The sequence below is a fragment of the Curcuma longa genome, chromosome 7, assembly GCF_044706935.1.
Source record: "Curcuma longa cultivar G26 ecotype Majalengka, Jawa Barat chromosome 7, ITB_CL_G26_1.1, whole genome shotgun sequence".
Classification (NCBI taxonomy): Eukaryota; Viridiplantae; Streptophyta; class Magnoliopsida; order Zingiberales; family Zingiberaceae; genus Curcuma; species Curcuma longa.
Window position 1 is genome coordinate 6,252,538 of NC_133867.1, and position 18,622 is coordinate 6,271,159.

At 41.3% G+C, this 18,622-nt stretch overlaps 3 protein-coding genes across 3 annotated transcripts; all 3 read right to left on the reverse strand.

Annotated features, from left to right (window-relative positions):
* Positions 1-454: 454 nt before the first annotated feature.
* LOC141831436 (PH, RCC1 and FYVE domains-containing protein 1-like) lies at positions 455-10,991 on the reverse strand. The gene is made up of 9 exons (XM_074718789.1): positions 10,651-10,991; positions 9,425-9,511; positions 8,023-8,112; positions 6,773-6,853; positions 6,389-6,583; positions 3,977-6,079; positions 2,631-2,777; positions 1,060-1,436; positions 455-878 (listed from the first exon to the last, which is right to left on the reverse strand). The coding sequence occupies exons 1-9, from the start codon at positions 10,714-10,716 to the stop codon at positions 746-748; spliced, it is 3,279 nt and encodes a 1,092-aa protein (XP_074574890.1). The 5' UTR covers positions 10,717-10,991; the 3' UTR covers positions 455-745.
* A 3,409-nt stretch (positions 10,992-14,400) lies between these two features.
* LOC141831438 (AT-hook motif nuclear-localized protein 28-like) lies at positions 14,401-15,375 on the reverse strand. Its single transcript, XM_074718791.1, has one exon. The coding sequence runs from the start codon at positions 15,373-15,375 to the stop codon at positions 14,566-14,568; it is 810 nt and encodes a 269-aa protein (XP_074574892.1). The 3' UTR covers positions 14,401-14,565.
* An 846-nt stretch (positions 15,376-16,221) lies between these two features.
* LOC141831437 (U-box domain-containing protein 16-like) lies at positions 16,222-17,787 on the reverse strand. The gene has a single exon (XM_074718790.1). The coding sequence runs from the start codon at positions 17,614-17,616 to the stop codon at positions 16,618-16,620; it is 999 nt and encodes a 332-aa protein (XP_074574891.1). The 5' UTR covers positions 17,617-17,787; the 3' UTR covers positions 16,222-16,617.
* Between the last annotated feature and the right edge of the window lie 835 nt (positions 17,788-18,622).

An 18,622-nucleotide genomic window follows, 5' to 3' on the forward strand; every position in this document is an offset into this window, starting at 1 on the left:
TTTTTTTTTTTTACAACATCTTGGATTGCAAAACAGAGTAGGGTTATGGGTTTAAACAACAACAATCTTCTATTTGAGTGATCTATGCTGAGTAGCAAAGACATGATGGTCTCTCATGCTTCATCAACAAAAGGCTTTAGGGTACCTTTTTTATGCAAGTGCCTCTCATCATTCATGTCTTGAACAAAGAAGACAGAGTCATGGTTGAAACTCCACACTTGGTTCATGAACACAGTTTAGGATGTAGCTGACAAACGACACAGATTCCTCTGTAAAATTCAACAGGATGGATTATTCTGATTGTCATCCCTGTTCACAATCACAATAATAAATCTCCTAGAAGAAGCAGTTAGGCCTATAAACGCATTGATTAAACATGAAACATGTTTTGTCAATCTATATATACAATAGTGTAAAGATTACTCAGTAATTTCTGGAAGCAGAAGAAAAAGGGTAAAAAAATTTGGTGCATTCGCTTATGGCATTTACAGACCAAGTAATATTGTGCTTTGCAACAAGAATATACATGTGCTTAAAGCCATCTACTTTCCACACAAAAATAGCAGGATGAAAAAAAAAGAATGATAAAGATCAGCTAAACCTACTTTGCATATCTTGGTTCGTCGATCTTTTAGATGGGTGAAAGACAAACAAACTGATGGCTAAAGCTAACAACGTAGGAGCATCTGATTCCCACATCAAATGCCCTCAGGAAAACCAGGAAGAAGTATTCATGGATATCTTCTTAAGCAGCACCTTCATTGTTCCCAGCATTTGTAGGGAACCTGCTGACCATCCGCACATTGTACTGCTCATATACCCTGGTACGGTTCTCAGACCACCATTGTTCTGCTTGCTTTTCGCTGAATTTCTTCCGGCTGCATTTGTAGAAATCGAAGGTGATTACATTCTAAGAAATACAATAGTTTTCGTAAGCTCTAGAGTGCCAGTAGTTTGCTACAAGGCTTTACTTCCAAACTTGAGAACGATGACCTAATTTGGCTGGCAATCAACTATCTTATACAGATTTGATTTGAAACCATAAAGATTTGTATGTACCTGAAACGAACCCTCTTGATATCTTTCATTCCACCAGGTAAAGATGTAAGGGTAATATACACTCCAGGCTCGCATTGTTCAACCCACTCGGAAGGAAGAACAGTAGGGTTGGAAATTTTATCCTTGCTTCCATTCCTTACTTCTGATGCCAACCCAATTTTACTAGAATTGCTTGCAGAAGAAGGTCCGTTTTCATATGAACCATTTGAATCTGGCTCATGAAAAGCTAATGTGCTGATGCTTAACTGCTCAACACTTGGTTCTGAAAAGCCGGACACATCGGAGGAGGAAGCGGAACTAGGGTTGATAGATGACAGAGAAGGGAATTTATTGATCTTATCTGCTCCTGCTGGTAATCTCTCAGCCATGTCCTTCAACTATCAGACAAGTAAGCAGACAAAAAATGAATATCAAGAGATGTCAAGAGTTAGGAACAAGAAGATTAAAGGTGATATGGAATTAGATCTAATTTAGCAATATTTTTCATGAATCATTCTCCTTCAAAAACTTCACTACAAAGCTTGCAGTAATATTCTGTTGAGTTTATTTGATCCAGTTAACAATTCCTGCAAGTAGCAAATTTATCCTGAATACATTTGTTAATGTTATCCTCAAGTAAAATCAGACAAAGATATATATATAGAGATCTTGCTCTTAATTCAGTGTGGTGCTCTAGAGTTATCATTGAGGAAGAAAACAGCAATGTGGTGCAAATTGTGAATCCTTAACCAGAAATCTTAAAGAAAAGACATCTTCAGACATGAAGCTGATAAAGTGATAAACATCCAGTACATAGTTAATGCAGAAGGTTTCAATTAATCAATCTTAATATGGTCCAAGCTCTCAAATATGTTTTAAAAAATCATACTGCTGACAATGTTGGACCAGGAAAAGACTGGTGGTACAAGTCTCAGTTCTATGATAAAAATTATTTGAACACAGAAGGATGATTCAAGCAATTTTAACTGTGACTCAAAACGCTGCCCTGTACTCATGGTACATAGATCACAAATCAACTAGATAATTTCTAAAATTGGTAAATGTTGGGTGGTATGCATACGGTATAATCACCTTGGTATATATCTACTATATAACAAAATCTTAATTCATGTACTACGATTGATGAAACAAGTGCATATCGTGGATGTGTTAGCATCATGGAACAACATTAAGATAAGTGGATTATGAAGAACATGTACTATATCAACTCCACTTGATATCTAGTAGAAAGAAAAAAGGAAAGTTCAAAAGAGTGGATGCCAAGATAGTGTTTTGTCAAACTAGGATGATTAGATAAAGGTGCAGGTATGCTAGGAAAACTGAAAGGTGAAGGAAAAATCATCCTGACAAGGAGACATTGAAATTGAAATTCCTCGACTTTTGCAGCTTGTACATATCATGAAAATGGCAAATGCAGTCCTGTATTCAAATGCCCTCAAAATGGCACCGATTAGTGTATGAATCTGAGATGAGCATTATCACACATAGATCTGTTGAAAACCTGAAAACATTTTCTAGTAGTTTTCACACATCACTGAAAGTAAATTCTAAACACAAACTAATAATCTTACTTGTGCAGTAAATGACTTGATGACTTCTTTGGCTGCCTTGCATTTTGCAGTCTCCTCTGCTGCAATTGCAATTGCCTCCTTCAATTGCTTAGCTGTTCTCTCCAACTCAACTTCTTGGAGTTGGGCCTTGCGATTGAGATTTTCCACCTAAAAAGTTTTAGATAGAAGCATAGTAAGACTGGATAGTCACTCCTTTCCCCAATCAGAAATTTCTTGCAGTAGAATTGTGATGCAAAATACCTAATCTCCAACCAGGTACAATTGGCAGCCTAGGCAGGGAGTTGAGATAGCCACATGATGCTATTCTCAGACTTGTGGAACATAAATAACCAGAAATGTTTCTGCTTTCTTTTTCTTGTTGCTAACTATTGTCACTTATATGTCTCACACATTAAATTTGGGAAACCTATTGCAAACAATTACAAGAATGGGCATTTGGATGACTCTGAGGCTTCTTATGAAACCATAATCCAATGTATCAAATTATCAGAGTATTATAGCACAACTATCTAATTCCTGGTCTTATTATTCTTCTCCAACATCTCCATCCTCTACCTTTCAGAATCATACACTTGGACATAAATCTATTTCAGATTCATGTTCAATGCATCATTTTTCAAAGAGAACAAGCATTTAGGTAGCTGAAATATTTGAATGAAGATTGATAATAAACCCCTATTGTTTCCTGGCAGACATGCTACATAATTTCTTTGAATAAAGAACCCACTTATCACAAAAAAAGTTCTTGTGAACTTGCCAATTACTAAACATAGAGTTTTGCACGCAAAATAAAATAAACCAGTCCAAATTAAATAAATTGATTCACAATTTCAAAACATATCATTTCTTACTCATTTTTTCAGTTAAAAATAGCCTAGAGTTTTTATAAAAGCCTATATAGGAGGATTCAAATAAAAGCATAAGTTATTAATAAAATAAATCGATCCAAATAAAATAAATAGGTTTAAAGGTCCAAAATATATTGTTATTTCACTTTTTAAATTGAACTTAGCCTATTTTGTCTGAGTCTTAATTCAACTAGATTTATCATAAAAGTCTATAAGAGGTTTCAACCTATTGTGTTGTTTAAGACAATTTATTGATTAAAAAGATTCCCATGTTCTCATTCTTTCTTCTCTCTCATTGCAAGATCACTAAGGCACACAACTCGTACTGCAACAATATTATTAAGTAGTTAATTTTTTTTAAAAAAACACTATTATCTGTTCCATGCAAAGTATAAAATATTGAAGCTCCTGCAAGAAAATTGACAGTGAATTATAATTACACACTAAATGACAAGTAAATATCTTTGATTAGTACTCAAGCTTCTAATTATCTATTACCTGAGCTCTTAACCTGGTAACTTCTTGGCCAAGCTTTTCGTTTGTAGTTTTCTCTTCCTGGATCATGAATTTTGAGGAACAAAGCCCACCAAGGTTTGGTGTTGGTGTAGTAGAACGAGGAGGGCTGGGACGTGCAGATGTTGGCGATGATGCCCGAGAAACTATTCGTGAACCAGGAACAGAAGCTGAGAAGAATTTTTTTGATGTTCCAAATACTGGATTAAAAGATTTTGAAATATTGAGGGCACTCCATTGTGAGTTTCCATTCGGGACTGGAGATACACAACTGCTACTGAAATCAAACTTCTTATCTCTCTTGAATGAGCCACTTTCCATTTGTTTAAAGGATGCTGCTGATGAAAATTTAGATACTTGCACATTTATAGGATCCAATTTGTCCTCCTCGATCATTTCAGTGAGATCCTGTGTTGAACTTCCTTTTCTGTTAATTAAAGAATGAGACAAAGTGTCGATTTCCAAGGACTTGCTTAGTTTGGTATAGCAGTGGTCACAGACACGATGTGGTTTTTTGGGATTAGGTGCCATAGAAGCCCTAAGAGATTTCTTTCTACTGCAAGAATGGCAAAAGACAAGTGCACAATTATAGCAGTTGTGCCGTTTCCTTTTGAAATTGAATGGCAAATGGCAACCTGAGCACATAGACTGATCGACACCAGAAAGCCATTTATGAATACAAATTGCTGCAGTAAAGCTAGCACCACAAACGACGCTTCTGACCTGTTTATCTTTTAGAGCTTCAACTAAGGTTGGGGAATTCCGGTCATCAGTATCACCATGTCCGAGTCGGCCATTAGCTCCTTTGCCCCAGGTATAAACTTCTGTTCTTGAAGTCAAGACTGCAACATGATAATCACCACATGAAATTTCCTCCACAAAACTTTTTAGTAGTTTTCCTTCAACACGAACAGGAAGCTTTCCATCTGCTTGGGCATTTCCCAGTTGACCATAAACTGTACTGCCCATTGTATAAACATGGCCAGAGGTAGTCAGTGCTACCGTCAGGCTGTGCCCGCAAGCAACCTGACAAAAATTAGGTTCTATTAAGTGAGAAACACATGTAGGTAAGAGTCTAGATTCTTTGTCACCATGGCCAAGACGCCCTTTATCACCATCACCCCATGTAAATAGTTTCCCTGAAGAGAAATTAGAAGATGAATTGCCAGACATAACTTCTACGATAGCAGCAATATGCCAAACACCACAAGCTACTCGCACAGTACGGAGGTCTTTAAGAGATTCTACTTCTTTCGGCATAGATACGCTTTTGCGATCCCCATGACCTAGCACACCGAAAGTTCCATCTCCAAAAGTGAACAGTTGGCCTCCAGAGGTTACTACTGCTGTATGCCAAGGTCCACAAGAAACTGATGAGATACGTATACCCTCCAAAGGCCCAGTGACCATTTTCGGGAACCAGTGACTAAGTTGATTTCCATGTCCAAGTAGCCCAAAATTGTAAGTTCCATCACCCCATGTATAGAGCTCTCCAGATAGTGTAACAGCACAAGTATGATGTTCACCACAGGCTACAAATTCAATATTTATGTTTACAAGAGAATCTACAAGTTTGGGTTGTGGCACATCAGCATCTACTCCATGCCCAAGCATACCACCTGACTCCTCGCCCCAAGTGTAAATCTCACCGTGCTTGGTTACAAGAGCAGCATGTCTCCTCCCACAAGAAACATTCTGCACATCAAGTATGGCTGTAGATTCTAAAGCCTTTGGTAAAACAGAATCCATTTTAGCACCTGAACTGAAACCCATTCTAGAACTTCCGCAACCCAAAATTCCATCCCCAGTTCCTTCCCCCCATATGAATACGTCACCAAGAGCATCACTGTCATCATGACCAGAGCCTTGACTGGACGAACTGATGGCACTTGACATGCTTACTCTGAATGCATCCACTGGAATGCCCCTGGGACAGCTATTTATGTTGTCCGAATATCCTGATGACAAAGAATGGACTGATATAGCAGAATCTGATGCAAAGAAACCTTTTGGAGGCACTGCATATAGAACATCACAGAATGCCTTGTCTAAACCGTTCTTTGGTGGGCTTTCATATGGACTTTGAAGCTGAGAGGTTTCAATATTATGCTAAATTAACCAGAAATAGTGGAAATTTTCATCGATGGTAAACATAACAGATAAAAAAAGACAGTTCGGTGCATGACACACCCACCAATATAGGGCCCAGAGATGGGTCAGACCATATTGGGTCTATTGTATACAACCTTATCTTGCATTGCAAGAGGTTGTTTTCATGACTCAAACCTGTGACCACAAGGTCATATGACAACAACTTTACCGTTGTGTTAAGGCTGCCCTTCACAAAAGATACAATTTAAAAAGAAATATGTGAAAATTAACATACAAGAAGAGAACCTTTTGGATGCTATCTCCGCTATCAAATGGGGAGCTTAAAGGTGAACTTCTACATGTGTATGTCTTTGGACTGCTTGTGCCGGATGATACACCATTGCTTCTTGTCTCTGTTCTCCGCCTCCGGTGGGGATAGCGTGATATCAATGTCTTTAGACCAGCAAACCAGACTTCAGCTTCATCTTTATCTTTGCATATCTAGAAAATACAATACATATTATAAGTTTCAAATGCCAATTAAGAGCAATATTCCACTGAGAAGAAGAAAATAGAAGGTGCTTTAATTACAACATGAAACAAGAAATGAGCACACAAGATATCATAAAAGTTTCAAGCGTCAATTTAAATAAAACAAAATGATATATAGTATGGATGAGAGAAGTTTACAAGATCTAATGACCCATCATCATATATAAGAGAAAATGAATGGCATTCCTTCTCAGGCCGTGGATATCTCTGAAAAATTGCCTGAAAAGAGAATAATAGGTTTATGGTCAGTGTTTAGAAGCCAATGAAGCATTATACTAAGTGAAGCAGAATAATAAGACACACCAGCAGCAAGAGTGCTGTCAGCATAGGAAGTAAAATAAAAGCATAACGTTTGAAATCTAATAATATATGTTGCTTTCATTAAGAAAATCAAGGCAATAGGAAAAATCATATGGATGATTAAAACACAAACCATGAGCATCACAAGGCTAAGCTTCATGCCTAATGCAAATTGATACCATCTGTTTACTTCTGCAAGTATAGACATCTTACCATCTTCCAAGTTTTACATCTAATTTTGAAGCATTTTACTTCCATTCAAACTCACACTGGTTACTAAGCTCAATTAGAGTTCACATTGTACTTAAATTTAATTAAAACCATGATCTAATAAATAAAATATTATTTTCCATTTTAAATATATTTAACATTATCAAATTTGTAAGACATGCATTATATTTATATATATTTAAATATAAAAATATTTAAAAATCATAATCAAACTTTGGATAAGTTAATGAATAAATTTATTAATAAATTGTTCACAGGTTTTGTTCATGAACGTTACCAAGCCAAGGTCATTGATGTTCAAACTTGGCAGTTTGTTTAATTTACTTTTATATATCAAACAAACATAAATGAAGTATTATCGAATAGAGTATTGAGTTTATTCGTGAAGAGCATATTCACTTAAAACCATATACTCGCCCTACAAATGATTACTAAATTGATAAGCACCACCATATTGATGGCCCTCATACTCATAGCCTTAAAAAAATGCACTTTTGATTGATAATTTATTGAAACTTATGTTGATTCAAAGTTTGAGAAGGTCAATAATATCAAAAGCTTAAGGTTTTAGGAAAAGGGCTCAATCTATAGAACTTCCCTGGATCATACTGATGTCAAAATATTGCCCTTCCCTAGCTATTCTTGAATCTATTACAAACCTTAACAATATATGATTTAAAAAGTGAGACATGAGCATCAAATGCAATCATGGTCTGCTAATGAAGTTTCTAAAAGGTTACATGACAATTGTAGCCTTTACATATGAAGTGTCTGATTTGAAAGCATGATGATTCCTTAATTTTACAAGAAGAATACAACATCGATGTAGGAAAACTAGAGTCAAATAGAGAAATTACTGTGCGCTGTCCAGGCATGATTCTTGACACATGACTTAATTTGAGGTGCTTCTCTTCTTTACCAGAGAGCCATATTAGAACAGTTTCATCCTGAAAGTCAAATAGGTAAAGTGGCTTGATGACAAATGTGCCGTAATATTTTTCACTACAAAAGAAAATCAAAAGTAATTCTCATACAGATAATCATTGTAAGAAAAACAAACACAGTTGATGCTGATTTACCAAAGGTTCTAAACATAAAAGATAAGAAAAAAAATACAAGGGTTCAGGTATCTGATGAATTTTGAAGAAGTTATTGGGTTGAAGCATTTTCATACCCATAAAAGATTTTTAAAATTTGTATAAGGGTTCAGGTATCTGATGAATTTTCAAGGACTTAAGTTAGTGGGATGAAGCATTTTCATAGCAACTTGACTGATTGTGCAATCTAAACTGTTCTTTTACTATTCCTAAATGCAAGCATAGGACAGAGTCTCAAGATAAGAGAACAAAAAGTAAGATACTGCATAGAGACATACTATGTCCATTCAGAACTTCCACAGAAACATACAAACAATTTTGAGTATCTAAAATTGCATTCTACATGTTTATACATCCCAAGGCAACTAAGGTTTCAATTTTTTTTGTATCATGCAGCATGATCTGCAAGGAACATATCATTGATGGATGACCAATAGGCATATACCCATATCTCTAATGATTTCCTTGCATATTAACCTATAATACCAGGAAGAATGCCTAATTACATATACTTGGTATAATGCAAAATATTCCACAACCCTGAGAGTTAAAAGTTATACTGTAAGGTAATACATGTTGGAATTTTGATAAAACCAAATTTATGTAATTCATTTTAAAGAACATAAATGAAGATTAAAATTCTACAAACAATTTGCATCAAGCCATCAACCCAGCCTTATGTGAATGACCACATAAATGAAGCTCCAAACAATGCAACCCATACAAAAGGTGACAAAACACCAAGCCTTTCAAATAACAAATTGAAGAGAACCTAAACAGTTGGTGATTAAAGGGGAGGGTTTCAAGTGACAGCTTAGTAACAAGGAAAAAAAAACCATGCTATGTGTTGGAATTGCATCAACAAAGAAGAGATTCAGAGACATTTTGAAGAACTGTTTTATTTGGGAAAGCCTAAGTCCTGAGCTATTCCTAGTTTCCAGCATTGTTGTTCATCATTCCTTCTTGAATTGTCCATCCTTTCTACCAAAAATTATGGAGTACAATCACAGATACCAAGGGAGTGAAAATTTTCTTAAATTCAATAAATAATCTACCTTAGTTTGATGCCTAACAACAAAAAAAAGACTAAGCTAGGGTATTTTGTATACAATCACAAATGTGTATTAGGCATTTACATAAGGATTACATAAAAGAAACTTACATTAGACAATCTAAATGGACAAAATTTGGGTTTTCCCCTTCGCCCATACTTTAGCAAATGTGTTCCTTTCTTAAGTGCAGTAATAGCCTACACAAGGCAAATTATTGGCATTAGAAAGATCCAGCTTCACAAAGAAAAAGAGACGGATATCAAAAGATCTATAGAAAAAAGAAAGAAATGCTATGGAATGTATAACATAAGTTAGAACATGTAAAACCAAGCATATGGAATGTATAACAGTCAAAAGGTGATGGATAAAACAAATCAAGGCACCGAGTATGCATCAGAACATCAGAAGGTATAAATGATAGATTACACAGTAAAGCATTATAAGTGAGGTGAGAAGAGTTCAAAGAGACTTATCAACAATTTCAAGTGTAACGCAAGCAATATTCATGCTTCAGTCCGCAGATGAAGATATAGGTATATCTTCATCATCCAGGAGGGTTTTTCACTCCTTTCATAGACGACCTAGGTTTTTGTGGAAACAGCCTCACATGGTTTGAAATTAGTGAAACTTATAAGATTCTCCCACTTTGAACATCAATGAATATCTCACTGTAGCCTTGAAGCATGCATGCCTAGTGCATATTTGCATAACAACAATATGGCCAAGTTGGCATTTTGAGGATGTTTTGGAAAATTTTGCAAATTTTATATTGTGAAATACTAAGCTAAGCATTAGACCATTCACTTTGCATCTTGTCTGTTTACATAGTCAAGAACACTTTCTGCAGCAACAATGCAAACAGTTATTTTGTATTTCCGTTGTGGACAAAAAATTCAACTCTTGGTACAAATTTACACAACGAGATTGTTTAGGTCATGTCACTTCTAGTTAGAAATATTAAAAGGTATTATCCACTGTATGAGGAAAACATTCTTTGATGTCAAAACAAGTTCAAAGGTCCATAAAGAAGTAGAGTATTCGTTGTACTACTAAAAGGCAAAGGAAACAACAACAGCCAATCGTGGAATTTCTCTATTCAAATGCAGAGTAGGATACTAGATGCAAACAAAAAATTATATTATCTATGCCATAAAGCGACAGCAATTTGAAACAAACAAGCAAACAGCCAAATGTAAAACGATAATAAAATAGGAAAGGAAAACATGCCAAAGTTTCCTGTGATATACAACCATGCACCTTATTTCCCCGTTCTAAACCTGTATTGATTCCCTAAAAACACGAGAATAAAAATACCATGCAGATTCCGGAGCATTACCTGCTCGATGTCCCTCTCGGCGGTTGCAGCAGCCCTGCCCTGATCCACCGCGCCCGCCGCCGGCATCCCCGCCGCCAAAATCAACCACCAACCTCAACCTTTAGGCTGCCCCGGCACAAAAACACTTCGAAAACACAACCCAACCACCCTATTGAGCCCATAAGACTCCAATCATGATGAGAGCCGCAGGCACCAAGAAATGCTCCCAAGATTCCAACGATCCATCAAATTCCCACTCTAATGCAACTCCTTGTACCGCGGATTCATCTTCTTGATGCGTTGCGCCGATCCAGAAGGAAACAAAGGAGACGAGATTAACAAACAAGAGCACGCTCTCGCAATCTTCCTCTCCTCTCTCTCTCTCTCTCTCTCTCTCTCTCTCTCTCTCTCTCTCTCTCTCCGTCCCTTGCACGCGCACTGTGCATTGCTTTGGCTTCTTTATTTTGGAATTTACTGCGTCATTTTGCTTGAACACCCCCAAAATATAAAATATATCGGAAAACCTACAAATAATTTACGTATAAATCCACGTAACCTAATTTAATCGACCAAATGCCCTTCCTGGTTTACCGGTTGTGTTCTGATCCTTCACACGCCGGAACGCGTAGCATGAATCCATGCGAATCCCGTCACCGCAAGCAGCGGCGGTCGGTTTACCGCCACTTTCAATGCTCTACTCCGCAGGACTCAAGGACTGGTATGTGACGTGGACTAGAGCAGGACCCGGCAATTTACGACTAGATCCATAACATATTTTTTAAACCCAAAAAACCCCTCTAATTTTTTTGCTTATCAATAATTTAGGAAAGATTTCAAGCTCTTATTTCAGTAAAAAGATAAATCCGCCTACCATAATGATCTTTCATGATTGGTCCTACGATCATATATGAAAAGGTAAATCAAGAAATTACCGCTACGAGGAAAGACATTATCTCGACTTCATCGAAATTTGATTTTTATCCACTTCAACAAGTCTATTCCATAGTAATCAAATCAACCATACCCCGGGGGCAAAATTTCAAGCCTTATTACCCCTTCATGGTGGTGCCATTGAAGGTTAGGTTAAGAAATTAAACCCTAAAATGAGTGTAAACATTTGTCTTTGCGACCAACTTTCAATTACGCTTTGTTTATGAGGAGGTGAGGGAGAGAAAGGGAGGGTAAATAAGTGGAAGATGAATTTTGACTCTTGTTTGAGATATAGTGAGTTAAGGAGGGGAAGGGACGAGAAGGGTAAAATTTTCCTTTCCATGCTCATGAATCGTTAAAATTTCTTACGCTTCGATTTGGGTATAAGGAAGGAGGATTCAAAAATATTTTATTTTAATTTTATCCCTATTTTAAAATATTAATTCTCAAATTAACTCATTTATTTAGATATCTCGTCTTTACACCGTCGCTTTTCACACAACGCATGTCGTGACCGCCCAGTGTCAACCACTCACACTCCACGACATCGGCGGTGTCAGCTCTGGTCGTAAATTTTTTTCGAGGACAAGACTCAAGAGAACAGAAATAGATAACTCTAATTTTCTTTTTCTCCTTTTCTTTTCAGAATAGAGATTTATTCAAAGAGCTTGCGTTATTTATTTTAAAACCTTCTATATCTCAACTTTTTATGTAATATTGATAGAATTTTACAGTTTCACATTCGTCCTTTACATATATTGTATGTTTTAAAAAGTAAAGATATTTTTATAATTTTATATATTTAATCTTCATTCCTTCTTCCTTTCCTCCCAAACAAGATAACACATGTATTACGTTAATGAACCTTCCATCCATTCCAAACAAAGAAAACATAACGTTATCTTATAATATTTTACTTTCCTTTCCTTTAATATTTTCTTTTTTCCTTTTCCTTCACTTCACTTCCCTTTACTTTTCGTTAATAAATTTTCTCTCGCCCCATCTAAACATAGCGTTATCTTCAATAATCACATACTCATGTTTACCGAAGCTAACTTTGGGAACACGTGTTTGTTAAGAGATCAAAATGTTAGGTAAAACTAACTAAATTGAACAAGATTCAGGAACATTTTCTCGACATATTGAAAAGACATATTGTGGGTTCGCGAAGAGCAATGCCATGCCCCCCCTCCTTTCGCTTTATTGATGATGGCCTACAAGAAAGTTGCTCCTCTTGTGGAGTGGAGCCATAGTGCATGGCATTATCAAGTGTTTCTATCCTCTTACTCAAATATACTTGTCGTCACTAAAAGCTAAAAGCTAAAAGGAGGGTTAGGGTTAGTGAAAGGGGTCCTTCCACCATGTATGTCCTTTTCGCGTCAAACGGCTCCATCCCCATGCGAGTGGGGGAGAGGGGGCTTCGATAACATTATCGCGTTCCTTTCTTTTCTTTTTCTTTTCCAAACATAAATATTGAGTGAGAAAGAAGGTTGCCGCCTATGAATGATTTGTTAGGCCAATAGTTTTCTTTTAGATATGATGTTTGTAAATCCCCCCCCCCCCCCCCCCCCCCCCCCCCCCCCCCCCCCCCTTTCTTTCATATCTTGTTTCTTCATCGACATGATAGCACATGCCAAAGCTTTATAAAGGAGATGGAAGAAAGGGACTAAGCATATCTTGTGTCGCGTGGATAGTCGTAGTTGCCCTTTTATATCGCATGGAAGAGAAGCTCGATCGTTATGGATTCTTATAACTTTGAATATTTCTCCCCGAACGAACTAGCTATGGGGTACTTTTATGCGCCAATTCGTACTCTTTTGATAGATTGTGGTTTTAGATAGATCCATTCGAGCAATATCATTATTGCTTCGTGCCTAGACCTATTAGATCGCATTGATTCGTCTAGATCTATAGTAGTAATGAACTACACGACATCGATCAACTTTGCTATTTAAACAAGAGAATTGTAAGGCATGTGAGCAAGGTGTTTCATGTGTTAGATCGATACCACACAAAAACTTGCGTGCAATATCAAAAGCAATGGCGAGATGGTTAGGCCCGTGAACGACAAATCACGCATATGGAGTTCGAAATTCAACTTTTGTAAAGATTTTTTCTCAAATGAGCGGCTGATCCGAGAACATTGACTGTTAAATTGAGTCGTGAAAAACTTCTATATGACTGGATCGATCATCTCTAAGAATAATCGGTCCGAAGGACAAATATCTAATGCCAATTAAAAAAAGAAACACTCATTCCTATTTGGGCTTTCTATTTGGTACATTCCTTTCGGGCCTATTGGGCCTAATGGGCCCATTTCCTTAAACTAAAAGGCCTATCATGCCCAATAACACATTTATTAGGGTTAGCATTCCGCCCAGCCTTTTGCACTCTCTAAAGTGAAAAGTGATCATGCATACGTTCGTTCGTTTCCAGTTTACTGCACCTCATAAACTCTCTGGTCTCTGCCACCTTCACCACCCTCTGCAAAAACCCTATCCCTGGCTTTGAACCCTAATCTGTGATCTCCCTTTCACCCTTTGACCGACCTAAAGCAACACGAAATAAATAATGAAAAGAAAAGAAAAGAAAAGAAATCCAATCATTCATTTCCAAAAACAAATGCTCATCAAACACTCCTCAGGAACAAGAAGCCTGCACGCGTGCATGCATTTCTGCACCAAATGAATCGCCATCACGTAAAAAGCTGATCGTGCATGCATTCGATGCGTGAGACTCGTTCATCTTTAGCTTGGAAAAGAAGTAAAGGGAACTAAGCTGAAGGAACGACATGATCTTGATGGAAGCTGTTCTTAGAAAAAGGATTGGAAAGACGACAAATTGATTAACTAGTCTGCGATGTAATTAGCTTTGATCTCAGATCATTCAGGAAGCAAATTTTGCAGGTTTTTGTTTTTGTTTTTGGGTATTTTTTGTGGGGGAAATGCTTGATTTCTTGAATGTTCTTCTCTGGAAGTTACTCTGTTTGTCTGTGGTCGTGTTGAGTTAGTAGTGAGGTGGCGGAGGAGGGTGGGCGTGGGGCGGCGGCCGGGCGGTTGATGGCTGAGCCCAGAGGACGACGTCGGCGTGCGAGAGCGGCGCGGGCATGGCGTTGGGGTCCGCGAGCGTGGCCATTGCCTCTGTAACTCCTGGCTTCGGGTCCTCCTCCTTGGCTGCTGCTGCTGCCTCCTCGTCGTCGTCGGAGATGGGGAGGCGGTGGAACTCTGGCTTGGCGAAAGTGGCTGCCACGAGGAGCACCGGCCCCACCGCCGTCATCGGCCCGGCCACCGCCCCGCCGATCACCTGCCCGTGCGGCCCGGCCAGGGACACCGTCAGCGGAGGCGGGCGCGGCGCGCCCGGAGGGAGCGCCGCGGCCGGCGGAGGGAGCAGCGTGCCGGAGAGGGAGAGGATGTCGAAGCGCCCCGGCACGGCGATGGTGCTCGGGCCGCCGTGCGCGGAGGAGGGGTGGCGCAGCGTGACGTCAGCAACGGCTCCACTCCCTCCGAGCACGGAAACGCCGACGCCGCGGCGGTGGGCGAAGTCGGAGACGCCGGAGACGACGTCGGAGCCGCCGGCGAGCTCGAGGACCACCGGCTGCATGGCCGACTCGCTGGCCTTGGTGATCACCACCGGCGGCTTGGGCTTGTTCTTGGAGCCCGGGGGGCGGCCGCGGGGCTTCCGGCTAGACGAGGATCCGCCGGAGGCGGCCTCTACGGGGACCATCGCGCGCTGCCGGGACGCGCCCTCGCCGTCGTCATCGGAGGCGGGCTGGGAAAGGCCGATCATGGCGCCGGGGGAGCGCACGAACTCCGACATGCGCTCGTCAGTCCGGCGAAAGAGTAACCGGCGAAGCCCCCTCGGAAGCCTAAATAAAGGTGGCGCTGCTAAGCTGCGCCTCCAGCTCAGGAATCTAAACCTGAGACGATGCATACGGGCCGTCAGATCGGGGCCGGCACGAATCACGAAGCGGCGACATAGCATAAGGAGGGTCGTAGGGGGGGAATCGCGGATGGGCCATAGGGCGATAGGCTTTGGTCGTGTAGTCGCATCGAGAGGTAATGTCACTGTGTCAGGCAGTGGGGTGGGCCCCCGGGTGGCAGAGACGTGATGCTGACGTGGTCAAGTTGCTGCCATATTTGGGTAGCTTTGGGAGCGAGGGATTGGCCCAAGGGGATTTGGATTGTTGTGGAAAAGATCACGTAGACATTCAACGATGATTTTAGGGGGAGAAATGGACAAGAATTAGAACGGCGCGCTTTCCATTCGAAAACACCAAAAGAGACGTAGAGTTTGGATACAATCATTACACTTTTCTTCATGCTAATTTATTTTTTTAAAAAAAGAAATTTAATGTTGTCATCAATGAAAACAGGATAAAGAGGGTGGGTAATAATTAAGAATATTGAAAATTTTAAAATAAAGGATAGGGAATGAAAGTTATACAACTAACCTAACAATTCAGATCTAATGCTATGCTGCGCGATTCGTGCTGCGCAATCCATGTGTGACACCCACAATCTATCGTCGCTATCGCCGCCCTCACCATGCCGTCCAACTACCACCGACCACCGCCTCGATCGACGCGCCACTCGTCGGCGTTCTGTCCGACGTCTGATTCCGATCACATAGTGATCGGAATCCGAGCAAATTCAAGTCCGATCACGGTCGACAATGGCGCGCCCCACTGCCGACCGCGATCTGCTCAGATTCCGACTGAATCGCGGTCACCGGACGACAGATGACGGGTCGAGTTGAGGAAGGATCGGCGTGCGACGCCGGCCTATCCTCTGCCGTCCGACGACCATGATTCGGCCGGAATCCAGGCCGATCGCGGCCGATAGTGGCTGCGCCACTGTCGACCGTGTGATTTCATTATTTCCGACCGAATTACGTCAGATTTCGACTACTATCCGGCCGGAATTCGACGTTGGACGGAATGCCGACGAGTGACGCGTCGATTGCGCCCGAGGCGATGGCCGGCGGTAGTCGGACGGCGCGGCGAGAGCGATAGCAACAGCGGTGGATCAATGGTGTCGCGCACGGATCATGCAGGAAAAGTCAGCCGCGGACCAGGTGGCTACCACGCGCACGCTCAAGGACCCGGAGCAGCGCATCCGCCTTGCTTTTACCCCTGGCGCTCACCTCGCCGCCGCCGCCGACGCCCTCGGCGAGCTCCCGCACCACCGCTTCCGCCCCCTCCACCTCCATGACGTCGCCTATCGCCTTGTCCCCGCCGCACATCACCAGGTTGAGCAGCGCGGCCGCTGCGTTCTCCCTCGCTCTCTGACTCGCCCCCGTCGCCGAGTCCACCAGCTCCACAAGAATGGCGACGCCGGCCACCCTCCGGAACGCGTCCACGCTCTCGTAGCAACCCGCCACCTGGGAGATCACGGCCGTGGCGTCCTCCATCACCCCTTGCCGCCCGTCCTTCACCACCAGCGCGAAGAGCGGCGGCACGGCGCCCAGCTCGACGAGGGTGGCGCGGTTGAGCGGGTAGAGGGCGAGGAGGAAGATCGCCTTGAGCGCGTCCTTGATGGACCGAGTCGCCGCACCACCGGGGCGGCGGAAGAGGTCCAAAAGGGCGGAGACGAGCGGTCGTTTCGATCCAATGATGGGGCGGTACTCGTCGACGGAGAGGAGGCTGTAGAGGGTGGCTGCGGCGTGCTGGGCGGCGGGAGGGTAGGAGAGACGGAGGGCGGCGGTGAGGGCGTCGAGGATGCCCGAGGTGGACATCACGGCCTCGCGGGCGGAGATGGAGAGGTTAAGCAGGGCGGCGGAAGCATTCTCCAGTGCCTCAGTGTCGGAAGAGTCGCGGTCGAGGAGGGCGGACGCGAGGAGGGGGACGGCGCCGAAGTCGGCGAGGGGAGCGCGGATCTCCGGGTCGTGCTTCGAGAGGACGCGGATTTCAGCGATGGCTTCGTCGGTGGCGGCCGATCGAGCGGGGGAGGAGGCAAGGCGGTGGACGAGAGATCGAGCCTTCCGATGCTTCGCCTCCATGGATCGCCGGCTTCTCTTCCTCGCGTCGGCCGAGGCCGCTTTAGCGGTTTGGTGGATCATGTAGGAGCGAACTGGATACCGACACGTGGGAGTTGATGAGGATGGGGCCTACAGGTGGAAGAAATTTCTTGGCACGTGCTGGATGCTGGCGCCTGGTTTGGTGCGGAGTATGAAACATGAAACATCAGACGGATTTGACTGGGAACTGAGTGGAGAAGCAGCTTACGGAATGTTTACTTGAAGAGAACGGATGTACTCAAAAGGTACTCAAAAGACAATACCTAAAAGATAAATATCAGAATAACCTCCATGTTTCTCTTTCTATAATTGTATGTATTTTTAAGATGCATGTCCTAGTCTGTCATTATCATCGACTAGAAGTTGATAGAGCTTGTAATTAACTCTCGGGCCTTTATGTCAACACCACTATTAATGAAACAGTTGTTCTTTACCTTTTACATTTCGGTGAGTGGATGAAAGTTTCACAAGTCCTGCTTTCAGAGGATGAACCTGTTGAAAAAAAATAAAATCATCCATGTAAGAATGCCACTTTAATTATCTTTGAAAAGGACAAAAGTTAAAGTCTCCAGAAAAAAAAGAGAGAAGAAAAACAGCTGCACATGTGATAAAAGGACTTCATCAGTAGGTGCCTCTTAAGATAATTGATAACAAATGAACAAGTCATTTTAAACATCAAATACAGTCCATTCAACATGTTTGCAAGTAGAATTACCTTTGTCGGCTGACTCTGTAGAGATGGATAAAACATCATAATCATGATCGTACATAAGGTTCATTTTGCTTAACATCTTTGGCATGCCCTCTGTAGCTCATGACAATCAAATGTAACATAGATTTATCAAAAAAATTCAGTGCAAATGAGTTTAGAACATTGTGAACAAATGTTTGCTAATTGTTCAAATCAAGAGTATATAGCCTTTATTGATGAAATCCAGTTGCCTTCATATCTCATCTAGTACAAATCAACATTTATGTGATTCAATCTACCATTTACATCCTATCAAATAACTCAAATCTTGAAGCTGAAAACTCAATGCATAACAAA

Coding starts and splice junctions, on each gene's coding strand:
- LOC141831436 (XM_074718789.1), bottom strand. CDS start 10,716: ATGCCGGCGGCGGGCGCGGTGGATCAGGGCAGGGCTGCTGCAACCGCC. Junction 2,778..3,976: donor TTACCAGGTTAAGAGCTCAG/GTAATAGATAAT, acceptor AAAACTTTTTAG/GTGGAAAATCTCAATCGCAA. Junction 879..1,059: donor ATCAAGAGGGTTCGTTTCAG/GTACATACAAAT, acceptor CTACAAATGCAG/CCGGAAGAAATTCAGCGAAA.
- LOC141831438 (XM_074718791.1), bottom strand. CDS start 15,375: ATGTCGGAGTTCGTGCGCTCCCCCGGCGCCATGATCGGCCTTTCCCAG.
- LOC141831437 (XM_074718790.1), bottom strand. CDS start 17,616: ATGATCCACCAAACCGCTAAAGCGGCCTCGGCCGACGCGAGGAAGAGA.